At 34.1% G+C, this 20108-nt stretch overlaps 1 protein-coding gene across 1 annotated transcript in view; it reads right to left on the bottom strand.

Moving 5' to 3' along the window:
* The window catches only part of cdh18a (cadherin 18, type 2a), a 104200-nt gene that overhangs the window by 33424 nt on the left and 50668 nt on the right, over nt 1-20108 (bottom strand). Inside the window, exons 5-8 of the mRNA XM_056476608.1 lie at nt 7970-8137; nt 7476-7663; nt 7092-7345; nt 3434-3570 (exon numbers count right to left, since the gene is read on the bottom strand). Coding sequence (XP_056332583.1) covers nt 3434-3570; nt 7092-7345; nt 7476-7663; nt 7970-8137 — 747 coding nt within the window. The remainder of the gene's footprint in view (nt 1-3433; nt 3571-7091; nt 7346-7475; nt 7664-7969; nt 8138-20108) is intronic.

The following is a 20108-nucleotide window of genomic DNA, read 5'->3' as shown; positions in this document are numbered from 1 at the left end:
ACTAACCGGAAATTCAAACCAGTTCCCAGAAGACGTTTGACAGTTTCCAAATTAGTGAAACGAATGCCCAAACTACCAAATGAGTATAACTGCATTCACTATCAGGAGATGGCATCTAATAGGAGATCACTCTAATAGGAGAAGTTTGCTTTCACAATACAAAATAAATTAAGTAATCTAATGTCAGTGCTCGATAGCTCCGCCCCTTCTACTACATGAGCTGTGATCATTACCCACTTCTTTTAAACAGTGAAATAAGTGCATCATCTGTGTATTTAAAGTGCACTTAATCTTTTTAGAATAAAATTTCCATGTGAATGCACTACTTGCATTATTTATACAACAAAATGGTGTAGAATAGTGCATAAGTATGCGGTTTGAGACTCACCTAATAAAACCACAATGAATAATGATTGAAGTTGAATCAGTAATATTTTCTTATAAACTTATGTGCTTATGAACACCATGCTGCATTTACAAGGCATATCATGTACCTTTAAATCTTTTGTTCATAGTTTGAAAACCATATTTTCGTTGTTTATTTCACTCTGTGAATGCAAAAGTCAATGACCTGTCCTATTTTTTTTGCTGTATAGAAAGCATATTACATGCAAGTTGTGTCTACTTTAATGTACCAAATCATTTTTGTGAAAAAACAGAACCAAAAAAAATTGTTTTCATTGTTATTCACTGTACATATTCAATAAAAAGATAAATAAATCAAAATAAAAAATAGAACATTTATTCTGCACTTATCAAACACAAAAGTAATTAGCAATCTTAATAAATGTTACCATATTTTAAATTAAAAATAATAACTGTTAGTAAAACCAAGTGCTTTGAAAGATACAGGCAAAGTATAACTATTTAAAATGACAATCAAGTAGTATTTGGGTTGTATTGTGATCTTTAAATAGAGTCTTTTGATGTCATCAAATGATTGCTGTTCTAATTGTGCCTGACAAGAGTTCTTGTATTTGACTCAGACACATCACAGAACACTTTCAAAGAGCTTCTTTTTAACTTCTTTGCTTTCCTTTGGCATATTTTATTAGTATTTGTATGCATTCTAAATATTCCCAATTGAATTATACAGTATTTGTCAAACTTTGCAATAATTTAACAAAGTTGCAGCACTGAAAGTCCACTAACAAGTGATATTGTGTTCAATTTCTCCACACATTACATTGTGGTTACATGTGGTTTTCCACACGTTATAAATCAAGGTTTCCCATAGGAATATACAAATATACAATATTCATTCATTCATTTTCTTTTCGGCTTATTCCCTTTATTAATCAGAGTTTACCACAGTGAAATGAACCGCCAACTTATTCAGCATATGTTTTACGCAGCGGATGCCCTTCCAGCTACAACCCATCACTGGGAAAAATATAAAATATTTTATAATATAGAAACATTATTATTATTATTATTATTATTATTATTATTATTATTATTATTATTATTATTATTATTATTATTGTTATTGTTATTATTATTATTAGGCTTGCACAATATATAATTTCAGCATCGATATTGCAATGTGTGCTTCCGCAATAGTCAAATCACAGGATCTGCAATGTTGAATCTGTATTATTATTGACCAGATTTTTGAAAACACTCATGATTTGTGCAGTTTTTGCAACGTTTAACCATGAAGCTACGAAAACATTTATTATTTATGTGTGTTTTTATCATTTAATTCAGTTTAAAAATGTTTAGGCAAAACAAATGACATTTTTAACTTTAAGGAAAAGTAATTGCATTTATGCATATATACTATATGCTGTTATTTTATATTTGATTACTAAATCTGTGCATCTAAATATTGCTAGAATGTCCAGAATGTCATATTGAACTGTATATTTCGTTTGCGCAGTGTTGATGCTTGACTATATTTCTCAATGTTTGTGATTGGTTTATTATAGTTCATGTAGATGCACTCCCTTACAAAATCATCCCAATTTATAGAAACTAATGAATTCTTTCCAAATAGACATCTGGTGATAATATATATTTAATATCACAATATATATTGTAGAAGAAAAAAAATCACAATGTCAGGGTTTTCAATATCCTGTCGCCCAAATAATAATAATAATAATAATAATAATAATAATAATAATAATAATAATAATAATAATAATAATAATAATAATAATAATAATAATGTTATTTTAAAAATAATAATAATAATAATAATAATTATTATTATTATTATTATTATGAATATTGTTGTTATTATTTTATTATTATTGTTATTATTATTATTATTATTATTATTATTATTATTATTATTATTATTATTATTATTATTATTAAAATAACATTGTTATTATTATTATTATTATTATTATTATTATTATTATTATTATTATTATTATTATTAATAATACTATTATTAGTAGTAGTAGTATTATTATTTAAATGTGTTTTCCTCACCCTAATATATATTTATAAATATATTTTGGTTAAAACTAAATACATTTTTTTCATAAAAAAAAAAATGTTTGATTGAATAACACAGATACAACCTATATTCACAATTTATTTAAAATATATTTTGACCAGGGGGAAAAATCATATGGGTTACACTGACACTGTCATAAACAAACAAATAAACAATCCCGAAACGAATATATAGTAATAGTATGTTGTTGGAGTCTTGTGGAGGCAAAAATTTAAAAAAGAACATTTATAAAGGCTGCGGTTTAAGAAGTATATTTCCTCTCTCTCTATGTACAGTATACTGTATATCATTACATTGAATTCAATTTTTTTTAAGTCATGTAACCTTACAGTGAGATCTAGATGATTCATGCTTCTCCCATGGGACTCACTGAAGCATGATGGGAATTTAAAATAGTTGTGGCAAACATTACACCCATTTTGCAGTCGTGTGGGGAACAACATTTGGTATGATAAAAATGAGATTAACTACAGTGACCTAACATTATCAGCCCACTATCAGCCAGTGTTAACAGAGGGCACATTCAGCCTATTAGCTGAACACTATTGTGAAGAAAAGTATAGAGTGAAGATAATTGCTTAGATAAGCATGTGTGTAAAAAAAAGATAGAGTAAGAGAGACAGAGAAAGAGTAAAAAAAACAAGTAGGAAAAAGAGAAGAAAAATTGATTGACCCTGTCCACCTTCAAAGCCACACCAGCATGCTAGCAGCAGCCTCAACATCAATCCCACAATGCAACACTCTTTCAAGGAGACATTTGTTTTGGTCAGTATCGATGATTCAGACTTCAGGGCCAACGATTCCCACTTGGACAAGGCGTTCCCTTGTCCATACTTCAAGAAGAATGCTTGGTTCAAAATGAAGTTATCATTGGTAAAATGGTTCACTGTGTTTTCCTCAGAAATCAACATGAGAAAATCAATGCATACAGGCAGGATTCTGGCCTCAGACAGTACATACCGATCTCTGAAGCCATCACTGTGATGTTGTGCCAGGCTGCCTCCTCTCGGTCCAGACTCCTGGTGGTTGTAACTAGTCCACTGTCCACATCAATGCTGAAGAGTGATTCACCCTCTGCGCTTTGGTCAACTGAATACCTGCAATACACAACATTCATTCAATCATTTTCTTTCAGCTTAGTCCCTTTATTCATCAGGGGTCACCACAGCGGAATGAACTACTAATTATCCAGCATATGTTTTGCGCAGTGGATGCCCTTCCAGCCACAACCCAACACCTGGGAAACACTTATACACTCTTGCATTCACTATAGCCAATTTAGCTTATTCAGTTCACCTATACCGAAGGTCTTTGGACTGTGGGGGAAACCGGAGCATTCAGAAGAAACACGCAAAGAACATACAAACTCCACACAGAAATGCTAACTGATCCAGCCCGGGCTTGAACCAAGGACCTTCTTGCTGTGAGGCGATCGTGCTAGCCACTGAGCCACTGTGACAACCGCAATACAGAAAAGTTCAACTCAAAGATTTTTTTTTGTTTATGCTTACAGATAATTCTAAAAAAAAAATACCTTATGCTTTAATATGCATCAATTCAAACATTTTAATGCTGAAATGTGGCCTTGAGCTTCAAAAATGATTTCCTGTTAACCAATGATTATAAAACAGACTTCCTTAAGCCTTATTAAAATGTAAATATGCCACCTGTGACCTCCACATGCTTTTTGTTTAGACAGTATTTTTGTCACACTTAACCATTTCACACTTAACCGTTGATTATTGAGAAACGGCCTTTATGTTTAATTTATTTATTTTCCAAAGCATGAATTCAAATAGCTGCATTTTAAAAGCCTCAGATCTCTCTCATACAAAAACTGTCAAGCTTCAGTGCTTTTTTCAACTTTTTCAAAACTGTCAGATAAGGCTTTGTCAGGCTAAAGCCAAACAAAGATGACAGTTGCATGAATGAACAAACGATTTAGCATGTTTCGGTACTTCGGTGCAGTGTAGCATATGCAAATTGAAACAAAACGAAGCACAAAATATAAATATTGATATTATCCATATTTGTATTAAATATATTTAAAACCTCTAAGGTCTTTTCACACTTGCTATTAAGATGAGATCTCATTAATAAGCTAACAATATGACAAATCTAAAAAAAGGTGTAAATTGGGTCTAAAATACAGTGCTCAGCATAATTGAGTACACCCTATTTTGAAAATGAATAATATCTCTCAGCGAATATAGGCAATTTATTTTGGTGCATTTAAACAAAACAGATTTATTAAAGAGATATATTTAATAAAATAATATTTTAGTCACCAAACATATTTAAAAATTAAAAGATAATAAAATTAAATTCAAGTAAAATATTGCTAAATAGTTACAACCTACAAAATTTCGACTACTTTTTTTTTGCCTCTCTTGATTTTTCCTCTTTTTAAAATATGTATTTAATATTTTTCTGTAACATAAATTTGGGTGTACTCGTTTTTGGACCGTTATCATAAGTTATTTTGTTAGATAAGCTGCAGATTTGGCTTCAGTACTGACTAACCTAATGTGTATGCACAAATATAATATTGTATAGCTTCCTATTAAAATATGAAATCAAAAGATAGATCTGTGAGGATTGTTCTTATATATGCTGAGCACTGTATGTTGAGCTTTTCAATCCTCTACCACTTTCTGAGGAAGATGAAAATACATTAGATGTGACTGCTTTCATAGCTTAAACACACTCTGTGCACTGTCAAAAAAAAACAATAAACAATACAAAAGTGGGATATTGTGATGACATGCATTTAAAGATGTGAAAGAAAACACATACAGCTTTTGTTATGTTTCTCCTTCAAGGGTTATGAGTTGCAAGTTGCCCCTTTAAGAGGGTGTTCTGATGCAGCAAAACAAAGAAGCAAAGTAAAAACGGCCAGTTCAAGGTGCATAACCAATCTTGATCTACTCTGTGTTCATTCCTTCACTTGGACGAAACACCTTTTTTACTTTACTTGTTTGATTTGCTGCATCAGAACACACTCTTAAAGGGGCTACACTCTGGGCTCTATTTTAATGAAAGAGGCACAAAGTCTAAAGTTCATGGTGCAAAAGCATTAAGGGCGTGTCCGAATCCACTTTTGCCATTTTAAGAACGGAAAAATACACTTTGCGCCCTGGCGCATGGTCTAACAGGGTTGTGCTTATTCTCTTAATGAGTTATGGGTGTGTTTTGAGCACAATGTACATTAAACCAATCAGAGTCTCATCTCACATTCCCCAGTCAGATGCGTCACGCCATGGCGCATTTGCTATTTACATGGTGGACTTTTTAAGATAAAAAACCGAACGATTTACTAGCGAGAAAACAGTTAAACAGACCATCTACAGCGAGAATAAAGAATGAGCCTCCTCTATTTAGCCTCTTTACTTTCTCTTTACTTTACCTATACTTTACTCCTTTACTTCCATGGATAAGGAAACAGTGTTTTACGCACTCCACTGAAGACATCTATTAGTCTACATATTTAATTAAATTAAATTTGTTAAGCGCAAAGATTTGTTTCAAAATTCTAAATTTCAAATTTGTTTCTAAATTCAGTTCTAATTTCCAGCAAATGAATAAATGAACAATAAAAATGAAATGTGGTCAAAATACCGAGTTATATCCAAACCCACATCCTATTCTTATGCCCCATATAGTGACACATACGTCCCAAAAACCAGGTGGACAAATTTAAAATAGTTTTTTTTAAACACATATAAATATGCTTATAATAAATAATACTGCTGATAATAACATTGTACAAATGCAAATTGTCATGAATAAACTGAAAAACGCCCTCCGACATGAAGGCATGGAGGTGGTTTTTATGTAGAAAATAATAATTTTTGCAACGTTTTAATATTTAATTTTTTTTATATGTAAAGATATTTGTGTTTTGCTGTACATCCTGTGTGCATGAAGCAATGTGTAAGTGATTTGGACCGGCATAGGCACCTAACTAATGCAGTCTATCCTGGACTTTAGACCAGGTTTCAGTTGGTCAATGGCTAAGTATATTTCAGTTCTTTAAAAAAGCAATGCGCCAACAATGTGCCTTATGCACCTCCTTTTCAGATCGGAACACCCATGAGTCCACAAAGTGGCGCAACTGGATTTGCTATTTAAACAACGTGGCGCAAAATGTGAAAATTAGTGTTGCGCTTGTCTCAAAATAGCAACAAATCGCGTCAAACATTTCCTGCACCTTATTGCACCAAGTGTATCATAGGACCCACTGTCACTTACAAATCAAAACCCTTTAAAGGGAAATATAACAAGAACTCTGTGTGAATTATGTCAAATATTTGAAAGCATGTCACCACAACATAATATAAACATGTACAATTGTTTCATTTAATTAAAAAATCGAATTTCTACTCCCTTACATTTAAATTCTAAATAAAATTCTGCAGTCTATTTGCTTCCTCCATCCAAATTCATGAGCTGAGTTAAAATTTGAAAGGCATTTTCAATTCATTTTTAAATGGGGCACAATCCGGCTTGAACTTTTCTGCTTGTGAACTGCTGGCAGACGCTGACATTTGCTCTAGTAGCATTTAAAACATACCTCAAGGCTGCTTATACCAATTTTATAATCTCTCTGAAACCTCACCTGACTTTGCTTCTAGTGCTGTCTGGGTCTTGAGCAGTGACTACACCAACTTCTGTCCCGGCTGGAGCGTTTTCATACACATCCATGATATAGTAGTCCATAGTAAACACCGGAGCCTCATCAACGTCCCCAATTATGAGTTTGAGCACTGTGGTGTCTTTGAAAGGGCCCAGGTAAGAAAAACGAGGATCCAGATGTGCGTTGACACCTTCGATGTTCAAGGAGTAGGCCTTCCTCTTCTCATAGTCCAGAGGCTAGAAAAGGACATCAGCAAATAAGATCAAGGTAGAAGCAGAAATGACATTGAGGCCAGTCCGAGAAAAAGACATGGCCAGGCTGAATGAGCAGACATGATTTTACATGTCTGAAGTGTCAAGTTCAGACCTTTCTGAGCGAGATGATTCCTTCTCTCATGTCGCTGTCTGTGGAGATGGAAAACACGGCAGCTCCTTCTTCATTGGTAATTCTGTATGTCATCTCAGCGTTGACGCCTAGGTCTTCATCGTTCGCTTTGATTTTACCAACTGCTTTCCCTACCTGAGCAGATTCTGGCACGTACAGCTGATAGTTCTCTGAAGTGGAGAATAAACACAAGCAGAACAGATGCCATTTTATTAAACATTACAAAGCTTTTGATGCCAATACATATACATAAAAAATGAAGTGTTGCTTGCACTCAGCTAATTTGTAGAGTTTATATGGGATAAACCTGAGCAAGCTCAATAAAAGTTGTTTATTTTCACAAATTAAATCTCAAATGAATCCAGCCATTTGGGATAAATGCACAGTACTTTCAAAAGGATTTAGGGATTAGATGCTTTCTGAAGGCGGGACTAACCCCCGTGGTAAACGTGCTAGAGTGGTGAAGAGACTCATACTTTGAGGGAAACGTGGCGGATTGTCATTGACGTCGGTCAGGGTGATGTTTATGGTTGTAGATCCAGACAGTCCCCCGACGGAGCCGGCCATGTCTTTGGCTTGGATGATGACGGAGTACATCTCTCTCGTTTCTCTGTCCATGTTCGGCAGAGCTGTCCTGATGACACCTGTGACCCAGAGGGCAGAAAGGATAAATATAGTTCCAGCTGACCTACATAACCCTTTACCCAATTATTGGACACTCAAAATATTATAACTATAAGGTGAAGCAGAAAAAATATTAAAATGACCCACTCTCTTATATCAGACAAAAGTTATCAGGGACTAACACCTTTTGAATTAAGTGAAAAGAGCCTTATATTTACAGAAAACATGTTGATCAAGATGCACATATTTTCTCTTAGCAGCAATAATACACTTTCAAGAGTATAATTGCAGATTTGTCACGCTTTCCTGGGAGAGAACCCTGAGCTCAGAGATACTTGAGCCCAGGGCTCCCGTCTGGTCATGGAGAATGACAGGGGGTTCAAGATCTGGTATGTCTCCAGAGCTCCGCCTGGTAAAGGATATGGGAAGGATGGGGATTCATAATGAAGACGAGGAAGGTAGCATTAATGGGGTTATTTATTAGAATTCATCTTATTGGTCTAGCGATGATATCTGACTGGACTAGCAATGATTATTGATGCGATTCAATCGTGGGTTTTATATGTGAATTCAAAATTTTGTCTCAGTTTTTTAGGCAGTAACAAATATATATATATCATACCTGCCAAAACTGCTGTTTTTCCCAGGAGTCTCCCGTATTTTAGACCCATTCTAGCCACCTTCTGTTTTGTTACTTCTCCTGGAAAACTCCCATAATTTCACAGCCCACCCCCGTCCTCAGATTTTTGGTAGTTTGCAACACCCCAGGGTCACCAACTTTGATACAGTATCTGATCGCAGCAAATCCACTCCACCGTACAGTTTCTAAAATCACAGTAAAATTACTAGCCCAGTTCTCAACAGTGCTATTCAGACGCCTCACCCCCAAACATTATCCCCCTATCACCAACCCAATATATATATATATATAATATTATAGAGTGCTCAGCATATATAAGTACACCCCTCACAAATCTATCTTTTAAATTCATATTTTTAATATTTTACAATTTAATTATATTTGTGCATTAACATTAGATTAGTCAGTACTGAAGCCAAATCTGGAGCTTGTCTAACAAAATAGCTTATGATAACGGTCCAAAAACTAGTACACCCAAATTTATATGATATAGAAAAATTTTAATTGCAAACTTTAAAAATAGAAAAAAACCAAAAGAAGCAAAAAAAATAAATAATAATAAGTAGAAATTTTGTAGGTTGTAATTGTTTTTCCAATATTTTGCTTGAATTTAATTGTTTTATCTTTCAATTTCTAAATATGTTTGGTGACTAAAATACTATTTTAATAAATATATCTGTTAAATAAATCTGTTTTGTTTAAATGCACCAAAATACATTGCCTATATTCACTGAGAGATGGATAAAAATATTCATTTTCAAAATGGGGTGTACTCATATATTATACACACATATACATACATACATATATATGCATATATATACATATACATACATACTCACAACTTTTGTATACACTTAATAACTAGCTAAGACAAGTTCATATCACCCTCTGAGGAAAAAAAAGTCATAATTGTAATATAAACTTGCAAAATACATAAAAAAAAACATAAAACGACGGACTGCAGGTGTACAGTTCACCATAAAAATAAAAAGTCTATACTATATTTTACTTTACTCAGAGTCAAGTGTTCCAAACATTTTTGGAATTTTTTTCTCAGTTCAAGACTACAAGATATATTGAAGACTTTAATAAAACTAATAATAATAAAACAATACTTTTGAAGTCAATAGCTACCAGCTTACAACATTATTACATATTTATTTTGTGTTTAACTAAATAAAGTAAGACAAAAAGGTTAAGAATACACAGAGGGTGAGCAAATTGAGAATTGTATATTTGGGGGATGAATTGTCCCTTTAACATGTGAAGCCATATTATATCTTTGCCCAAGTCTAGCAGTGAACTTAGTAGAATGATAGTATCATAAGCCATTTTTCACCACAAATCTAATTTCAAACTCAGGCCACTATTCATTGTGAGACAGTTTCCAAAGAAAACACTATGAGTAAATAATCCATTTTCAAGTAAACTCTCCCTTTAAATCACAGCTCTGCTCGACCGATGACATTTGCAGCAATAAGAGCCCTTTTCTCTAGAAGGATTCGTGTCCAGAATATCATGCCTGCAGATCTTTGACCCATAGTTATTGAGGCGCTGAGCTCACCACGACTGCTTATCCTCTGATTTGGCCCTGCTCTGACCTGGTGCTGGTTCTTTTCCAGCTTGACAACACACCAGCAGGTGAGCGTTGACCCTTCAACTCCATACACTTTTCATATGAGGTGGAAGCTCTTAGCATGAAGCTTTCGGTCCAGATGTGAACTCACACACACACGCGCATACATGCTGGTGATCATCTCCAGCATCCTCTGCAGCTCTAAAGCAAACTGTGCCATCTGCTGCAAGTGTTCCCTCAGGAGATCCAGGGTAAGGCAGAGGGATGAAGCGAAGGCTGGAATGCAGAACAGCTTGGGTGAACTTGCATTTGCGGCCCTTTGCGCTGTGAGATCCCATGGCAATGTTTACTTCAAAATGAGCACCAACTGACAAGATGCACCCAGACCCCGGAGTGCCAACACGAGGAACACAGCATGTTTTAAAAAATAATACATCAATAAAAAACAACAAAATGAAAAGTGCTATGATTGTTACCATAACTACATAAAACAACAAAATAATGAATATTATTGTATTATACTTTGCCACACCAACCACTTTTGATGACTTTTTATTTATTTATTTATTTATTTATTTATTTATTTATTTATTTATTTATTTATTTATTTATTTATTTATTTATGACAGTTGACCTGTTTGTGAATTATCTAACAAAATAATAATAATAATAATAATAATAATAATAATAATAATAATAATAATAATAATAATAATAATAATAATAATAATAATAATAATAATAATAATAAGATGAAGAAGAAGAAGAAGAATATTATTATTATTAATCATTATTGTGTTCAGTTAAACAATAATAATAATGATAATAATAATACTAATAATCCTCATCATCATTGTGTTCAGTTAAATAAATATAAAAACAAAAACAAAAATAAAAATAAAAATAATAGTGATGATAATAATAATAATAATAATAATAATAATAATAATAATAATATTATTATTAATCATTATTGTGTTTAGTTAAATAAAAAAATAAAAAAATAAATAAAATAAAATAAAAATAATAATGATAATAATAATAATAATCATCATAATCATAATCATAATCATAATCATAATAATAATAATAATAATAATAATAATAATAATAATAATAATAATAATAATAATAATAACATTGATTTCATTTCATTTGTGTTTATTAATCCATTTGAGCAGGAAATAGCAGGGAAAACTCATTTGAAGTGCTTGCTCTTTGTTAAAACAATTACAAAATACTCTCATTAAATACTTTGGAATATGTTTGCAGCATGCTGTATTTTCAAATGTGCATTATAGGTGACTCAGGTCATCAGATTACATACTTATACTATTACAAAGCAGTCTTTGTGATTTGATAATCATGCTGAACCATATCATGTTCTTAGGCATTGTTAGAACAATGCAGATTATTATTTAATTCCACTAGCAAAGTGTTCATTTAAGGTCCTATACAGTGCTAAGTGCTCATTTAAAGCACTGAATATCAAGTACTTGACAGTTTCATCAAATAACTGTAAATGCAATGCCTTGAAACTAACTCATTCACCCTTTGGATAAAGCACAGGACTTATGTAGATTTTCAAGCCAAGAAATAAAAGTAAGACATATTGCCTTCTGTCCTTTTGATGTTCTTAAATGTTGTAACCTGATGATCTGCTGATATATAACCGAGGTTAATTTCATACGGTTCATTTTATTCTTGTTTAAATCTAAGGTCTAAAAATGTAGACGGAAATGTAATATTATATATGTATAAAAAGAAGATGAAATCAAAACAGTAAATACTGTACCTGTACACTGATATCACTGATTCGGTATTATACGTATACAACCTACTGAACATTCAGCAAATTTCTCAAAATTATTTTTTTCAGTCTCACAGTACAGGACATTTCTGTGCTAAATGGGATAAAAGTTTATGCTTCAGATTTAAACACCAATGTCTTTGGCAGTAATCAAAATAAGACAAGTTGTTCTCTCTATTAATATCTATATAATATTGACAGTTTACACACATACAGCTATTAAAAAAGAGAGAAAGAGAGAACATTCTCAGTTTCTCTGGTTTAATTAGGTATGTGTTTGAGTAAAATGTTAATATTTGTTTTATTCTATAAAGATTTGAGATTTCAGAGTTTGCATGTTCTCCCAGTGTTCGTGTGGGGCTCCTCCGGGTGCTTTGGTTTCCCTCACAATCCAAAGACATGTGCTATAGTTGAATTGAATAAACTAAATTGGCCGTAGTGTATGAGTGTGCGTGTGTGAATGTGAGAGTGTGTTTCCAAATAATGGATTGCAGCTGGAAGGGCATCCGCTGCATAAAACATATGCGGGAATAGTAGGTGGTTCATTCCGCTGTGGTGACCCCTAATAAATAAGGGACTAAGCTGAAGAAAAATGAATGAATGAATGATTTGATATTTCCTCCAAATTTCAAGTAAAATACTGTAATTTAGAGCAGTGTTTCCCAACCCTGTTCCTGAAGGCACACCAACAGTACACATTTTTAATGTCTCCCTAATCAAACACACCTGAATCATCTAATTAGAACATAAGAAGAGACTCCAAAACCTGAAGTTAATTAGTCAGATAAGGGAGACATCCAAAATATGTACTGTTGGTGTGCCTCCAGGAAAAGGGTTGGGAAACACTGATTTAGAGCATTTGTTTGTTTGTTTATTCCAGAAATTAATATTTATTAGTCAAGTATTAGTCAAAATAACAAATGTTTTCATTTGTTGTGATCAAAACTAAGGGGTTTTCCACCAAATATTGCTGTCTTAACTCCCATAAAGTTAAAGCATTGGTATTGTGTTGTATAGAAAAGATGGTGTGGAAACATGGTATCTTTTTTTTTTGTTGTTGTTGTTGCTTTGACCAACTGCAATTTTATTGGAAATTTGTAAGAAATGTCATTGAAATGGCAATGTCATAAATTGTAAATCCAGAGATATTCAGAATGTGGTCTCTTATTTTTTTACATATAGCTATATTTTTCTGTCTGAACATAAGCACACACGTAAACACAAAGAAAGAGAGAGAGCACAATACACACAAACATAAACAAGCATAAAATATTAGGAAGTTGCACAGAGGAGGACGAGTGAGGGAATGACAACTAGGAAATTTCAATTTTACATTACGTGTGAAAGTGTGAGACGGACAGTTTATATATTCGAACACGCAATCTTCCTTTTTAAAATGGACACGACCAGTGGGAGTGAGAAGAAATATGCAAACAGATACCTCAATCCGCCAGAACAAATAAACGCACGCCAGTGTTCAGCCCCAGAGAATGTCATAGAGATTGTGCCCAGCCCATTGAGAGCAGACACCACCTGCCAGGACAGGGGATTTCAGCAGACAACACAACAGGAAAAAAAAAAAGCAAAAAATGTTCATGTTAAACAGCCTCTTAGTATTCAGCTAGTAGCCACAAAGCAGAGACAGAAAGTAAATAAAGCAAACAGGACCAGACACCGATGCAGAACTGGGTAAAGCCTTGCTCTTTGTACTAGGACTTTGATTTCCAATGAAACAACAGATAGTCAAGCCTTCATCGCGGAGGTGTGAAAAATCAGACAGGTTTAAGCATCAGTTGCTAGTAAATGAGTATAAATCTAACTATTGCACAGAGGTAAATCTCAGCTAAGAGGATTAGACACAATGGTGCAAGTTATTGTACTTTACATAGAGGTGGATGGGTGGAAACAGTCGCTTAGGCAAATTGTCATTTCTACAGTTAGTAGATAAACAAGGCACAATCTTCTATATATTGCAATACAGAACAAAACACATTCAGCATAAACCATTTCATGCTATATTAAACTATATAGTAGATATTTTTTTCTGTACTGCATATCATATACAACACTTTACAATACACTATGCTATAAATGCCATATTTTAGATAATAAGAATATGACTGTAAAAAAGAGTATTCTATATTGATAATAAGTAGCAATAAGTGCAACACTGACATTTCATATCATCCCCTCTAGGTATCCTGTATTGAAAGTAGTTAGGTAGTTATGAACGCTGAAAACCAATCTAAATTTGAATAATAGTAAAATCTGAAAATCTGAAATTAATACTAGGGCTTGGCGATAAAATTGGTATCGATATTTATTGACCGAACACCATTGTCAATATCGATAAAAAAAGATTTGGTATGAAGTTTCGACATAATGCGCTATAGTTTTATTAAAAATATGGCTGCCGAGTGCACGCCTTGGAAGCAATGCCTAAAAGCTTGTGGTGTGAGTTTGTCTTTTCTAAATGGAGGCATGCGACGCGCTTAGGGGAGCGACGTGCACATGTTGTGCAAGCGGCGTGCACTTGAACACCTGAACTTTTCTGAATGGGCCGATTCATGTCAGTTGAACTAACTGCTTTACACTTTGCATGGAACATTCACATTACAGTAATGGCAGACTAATTACCGTAGACAAACACAGCACACCCAAACACTGCCGTACTTTTTACTTTTTCTCCATAAATGTATCTGAGCTGCAGCAATGTAGTTTATTTGCCATTCTCTGAGAAAATGGTTGATGGTCACCTAGTTAAAGTTGCCAGGGAAGCACGAGCACAAAGTCCATCGTAAATGGTCAAGGAATCCACATGCATGTGCTTGTCACTTAAGGTCAGAATAACACACACACACACACGCACACGCACACACACACACACACATAAAAATGAGTGCTGTATAGCAGCAGTGAGGAAATTGTAAATAAAAAAGGATGTAAGGATGGTGCCAGAGTGGCTTTTTGGTTTCTTTTCTTGTGCATCCCAACCACTAGCTCTCAATCTACGTTTTTTTTTAGCATAGGGGGTTATATATTCATTCAACTTCACAATTTGTAATGCCGCACAATGTATTTAAATAATGATGGCTGGTTCCTTTACTTGAAACCTCAGATTTGATTTTTATAATTTGTGTTATTGACAACGTTTGAGGTTTACTGTCTCATTATTGTTCTTTACAGCTTAAAGTTTGTTTTGTTCAGTATTTATGCTTTACCATTGCACACACTTTGTAATATGCTATAAATCAAGTTTAAGAGTGTATTTAACACTTATACTGAAGAGATGAGATATTTTGTTTAAATATTTTTGATTTTGACTATTAAAACTGCCTTAGTAATGTTGGTAAATCAAAATAAAGTGGTTAAATAATAAAAAAAAACCTAATATACCTAAATGTACTGTTAAAAAATATTCAATGATTAGCAATATCGAATGATATGAAACATGATATCCTGATCACCCAGCCGTAATTAATACATACTGTAATTACTAAATTGAATGGAAATGGAATCAGTGTGTTTATTTTGACCAACTGGCATTTTCTGGAGAAAAAAAATGCGCTATTTGAAAATCAGAGCTCTGAAATCAGAGCTTTATAGATTATAAATTATACCTGTATTGCATTGTATTGTATTGTATTTTCATTGTATTGTACTGTAAAGCCTCACTTTTTCCCTACATTAATGATATCTTCAGAAAGTTTAATATGTTAATTTCTTTCATAGCTCATTAGTACTCCATCTCTCTCCTATTATAAGAGTGGCTCTCTAAACCTTGAGTACTGAATTATTTGATAGTGATTCAAACACACGCATGCACTACACTCAGTATATAGGCGCTTCCTCCTAAAATGAGCAAGCAATGCTTATGTGCAAAAGTGCAGCGTTAAACCATCACCCTTTGACACAAACTCCAATGCGAGCATTATCATATGGCCACTTAATCCCATCAAAACCACCATGATCGTCACAAACAGAGGATTAGAGATGTGAAAAGAGTTGAAAAAGTGACCGTGGAGGGATTACAGTCCACCCAATCTTATAGTTTTAGCACAGTAAAAGACAGAGATCCACTGCTTCAGTGGAGGGAGGCAACAATCCCACGAGTCCCAGCGGGAGGGAGACTGAATGAGCAATTACACATAATAAATAAACACAGTGGAGTAACCATAAAGCAGTTCTGTGTAAATTGGTGTGGTTTTGTGGCAGATATCTGAGGGATGGAAGTATGCACTGGTGCTAAGCTTAGTCTCTTGGGTCAGCAGCTCATGCTGTTGCTGACAAGGCGCTATTGAAGAGGCACGCACACACACACAAACAGCTGGAACAGATGCTGCTCACCGTTTTACCTCAAACACTGCATATATACAGTATATGAATTCACACATCCATACACACCGCTCTGGCAAACTCATATGCATGTAAGCCAAACAAATGCATCCTGCACCAAACAGGCTCCGTCATGGGAAAACACCCTGCAGGTTGGTGCTTTTAAACTACGACAAACACTCTCCCTTTCTAAAAACATGCCTGGCTTGCTCTTTATTTTCACATTCATCAATGTTTCTTTTGATAAGTATTGTGTAGCACCGATGTGTTGATGCATCATGATGCAAACCATTTAACAATCTCTAATGACAAACATTCTATATCATCACCACCAGAAATCCAGTACTGTGATCAACATAATAGTGTGTCAATCTGTTTATGTTGATGTTAATTCCTGCTAATGTTTTCATATACCTAAATTAAACCCTAAACATAAAACTCTAAATATATCTGTCGGTCCCTTTTAGAATAGCATTGGGCTACATTTATCCATAATGTATTACCCAGGAGTAAACTAAGTTGCTAATGCTAATTAAGCCTCATTCACACTACAAGCGACTTGCAGCGGGAAATTGACAAGTGACCGTTCATTTCAATGGAGAGTGAGTGACTTCCGGTGACCTCCGTCTATGTGAGCGACCTTTGGCGACAAGGTGGGAGTGTCGAACAACTCGACAAAGGCTGTTTCTCAAGTCCAAGAACACAGAGAACGAACTGGAGACCATTCTTGCCAAGTTACCTCAGAAGAACGAACTCAGGAGACTACAAGAACAGAGAACTCATCCTGAGAGAAACAAGATGCTGCGTTCTTCCTGATGATCACCAATTTTTAACAGAAAATTATTCAAACATTACTATTCATACAACGACTTATAGTTTTCCCCCCTTTTCACAATATATACTATGCATAAAACCTTACAAATATACTTTGAACAATACAAATAAAACATTTGAATACGATTTTCAGCAAATAAACACCCTTAATGTGTTTATGCCTTTATTAAGATTTTCATAGTAATGTTTACGTTCACCGTCTCATTTAGGGAAACTCCTAAGACAAATAAGCTATATCTCTGAACTTTCACACAAAATTTAAATAAAATACTGCACTTCCCCTATTCAGCTGCAATGATAACTTCTCGAAGTTTGGCGCTCAAGTCTGCAGCGATGCATGCTCAATATCAAGAATGCATCCTGAAACTTTCACGCATCCTCTTTTCTTGCGGTCTTGAGTTTTAGAACTGAATTTCGGCAGTTAATGATGACGTTACACATGAACACAAGGACGCAAGAACGCATATTGAGAAACAGCCAAAGTTGAGAAAGCAATTTCTTGAGCAACAGCCAATAGGAGCACCAGTAGAGCTCATGTGATCATCTCTCAGCTCCTGCAGAGGCCGGTCATATTCTCTATGCTGTAGATCTACACAAACTTGCATTTGCAGCAGATCGCCACCCAGAGCAACAGGCAGCTACAAAGAAGAGGTCTGCGTGGCACTGAATTCTTAGTCGTGCTCCCGCCAGGTTTTTTTCCACACCTGACTGCTCCTGCTGTATATTCAGCCTTTATTCACCCGCTGCCCGTTCAGAACAATTTTCTACCTACAATTTTCCAAAATCTAACGTTCAAATTGGGTACTACCAAAAGTGAGAAATAACAGATAAAACTGCAGGTTGTGCAAGGATTGTAGGCTAAATGTCAGTTCCCCCAACACCAACCCCCCACCCCCCCTTCGTGATGAGACATCAGTGCCGTCTTAAACAATGACGTGCGGTTTGTGGCTGGTGAGGCAATGACTCTTTCAAAGTCAGATTTACAAACATATCCACTCAATTTATTTGCCAACTACCGATTTCTACAAAGTAGCTGCTAGTGTAAGCATTAGGCATTAATCTTGGAGAAAGCTCCCTTGAAGCTAGCTAGCATGACTTTCTTCAACACTTCAGTTGACACAAGATTGTCATTTGTCAAGGCATCTACTCAGTTTGTAAAAATATTTGATTTTTTTATAACTAATGTATAAATATGTGGCTTATTAATATTCACATCACTTCCAAATAGGAAAAAAATAGAACTTTTCAAATCCTTGGGTATTAAATTTGCATGTAAATCCATTTTTAAGCACACTTACGTAGATATAAGAAAACAATTTAAACTTTGAATCAGTCTGAAAAACATTTCCAACATAAAATATAGATCTGTAACATAATAATTTCAATATATATATATATATATATATATATATATATATATATATATATATATATATATATATATATATATATATATTGAGATTATTACACACACACACACTCACTAATATATATATATATAAATATATATATATATATATATATATATATATATATATATATATATATATATATATATATATATATATATATATATATATATATATATATATATATATATATATATATATATATATATATATATATATATATATACCACTGATGGCATATGGTCTGTTTTGAATTATTACACACACACTGTGTAAATCAGTGCACAGTCCACATGGATGGTTAAACCACTGATGGCATATGGTCTGTTTTGAAGATGTTTTTGTTATTTTTGTTTGAACGAGTTGGAAACATTGCTGTCTACAGAGGATGAGATGAGGATCACCTCAAATTCCTTAATTTGTATTAATTTGTAAGATGAACAAAGATCTCAGGGGTTTGAAGTAATTAATGACATAATTTTCTTTTTAGGGTGAATCAACCTTTAACATAAATAAAAGCCAAAATAAAAAAAGTTAACAGTAAATCTGTGTGCACTGGGAATCATATAACTGAAACCATATTATTTATTTAAGTCCAGTTAATGCACATTGTACAAATACCATAGAAAAGAACCAGGAACTCACAAACAGCTGGAACAGATGGTGCTCACCATTTTACCTCAAACACTGCTGTTATAGATGTTCACACATCCACACACACACCGCTCTGGCAAACGCAAACGCATGTGAGCCAAGCAAATTCATCCTGCACCAAATAGGCTCCATCATGGGATAAACACTCTGCAGGTTAGCGCTTTCAAACTGGGACAAACACCCTCCAGGCACATTCAACTTGACATAAACAAACACCACCACTGTGGAAATTGAACCAAATGGCTACTAAGCACAGAATGAAAAAAAAGGAGGGGGGAAGGGGGACATTAAATTAGGATATACACTGTAGGCTAGTGGTACATCACAACAAGTAGGCCATCATAGAAAAAAATAGTGTAGTCCCGGTTGCACAGCCCCACGATCTCGACGTTTCAATCATGTGTTGATAATAATATGAAAATGATTTGTTTTTCCACCCGGGCTTTGCGAGAGTAATTGAGTGTACCATGTAAGTCTCAGAAGAAAACCATCCATATTCATCGGCCTCAATGTAGGCTTATTGATTTATTTTTCTGAGATACAATTGAGAGTGATATTTGCCACATTTCCCCGCATGGTTTATCGGAATTTCAATGTCGGAGTCTGAAAGACAAACGCTCTGTTCGAAAAAGCATACAAGTCCAAATACATTCCTAATGCTAGTCTGAAGTCACTGAGACAAAAGATGCATTCTTGTGCTGGATGGGAGGAGGTTTTTTCCTCACTCTTG

The sequence above is a fragment of the Danio aesculapii genome, chromosome 2 (genome assembly GCF_903798145.1).
Source record: "Danio aesculapii chromosome 2, fDanAes4.1, whole genome shotgun sequence".
Lineage (NCBI taxonomy): Eukaryota > Metazoa > Chordata > Actinopteri > Cypriniformes > Danionidae > Danio > Danio aesculapii.
This window is presented reverse-complemented; position numbering and strand designations above follow the sequence as displayed.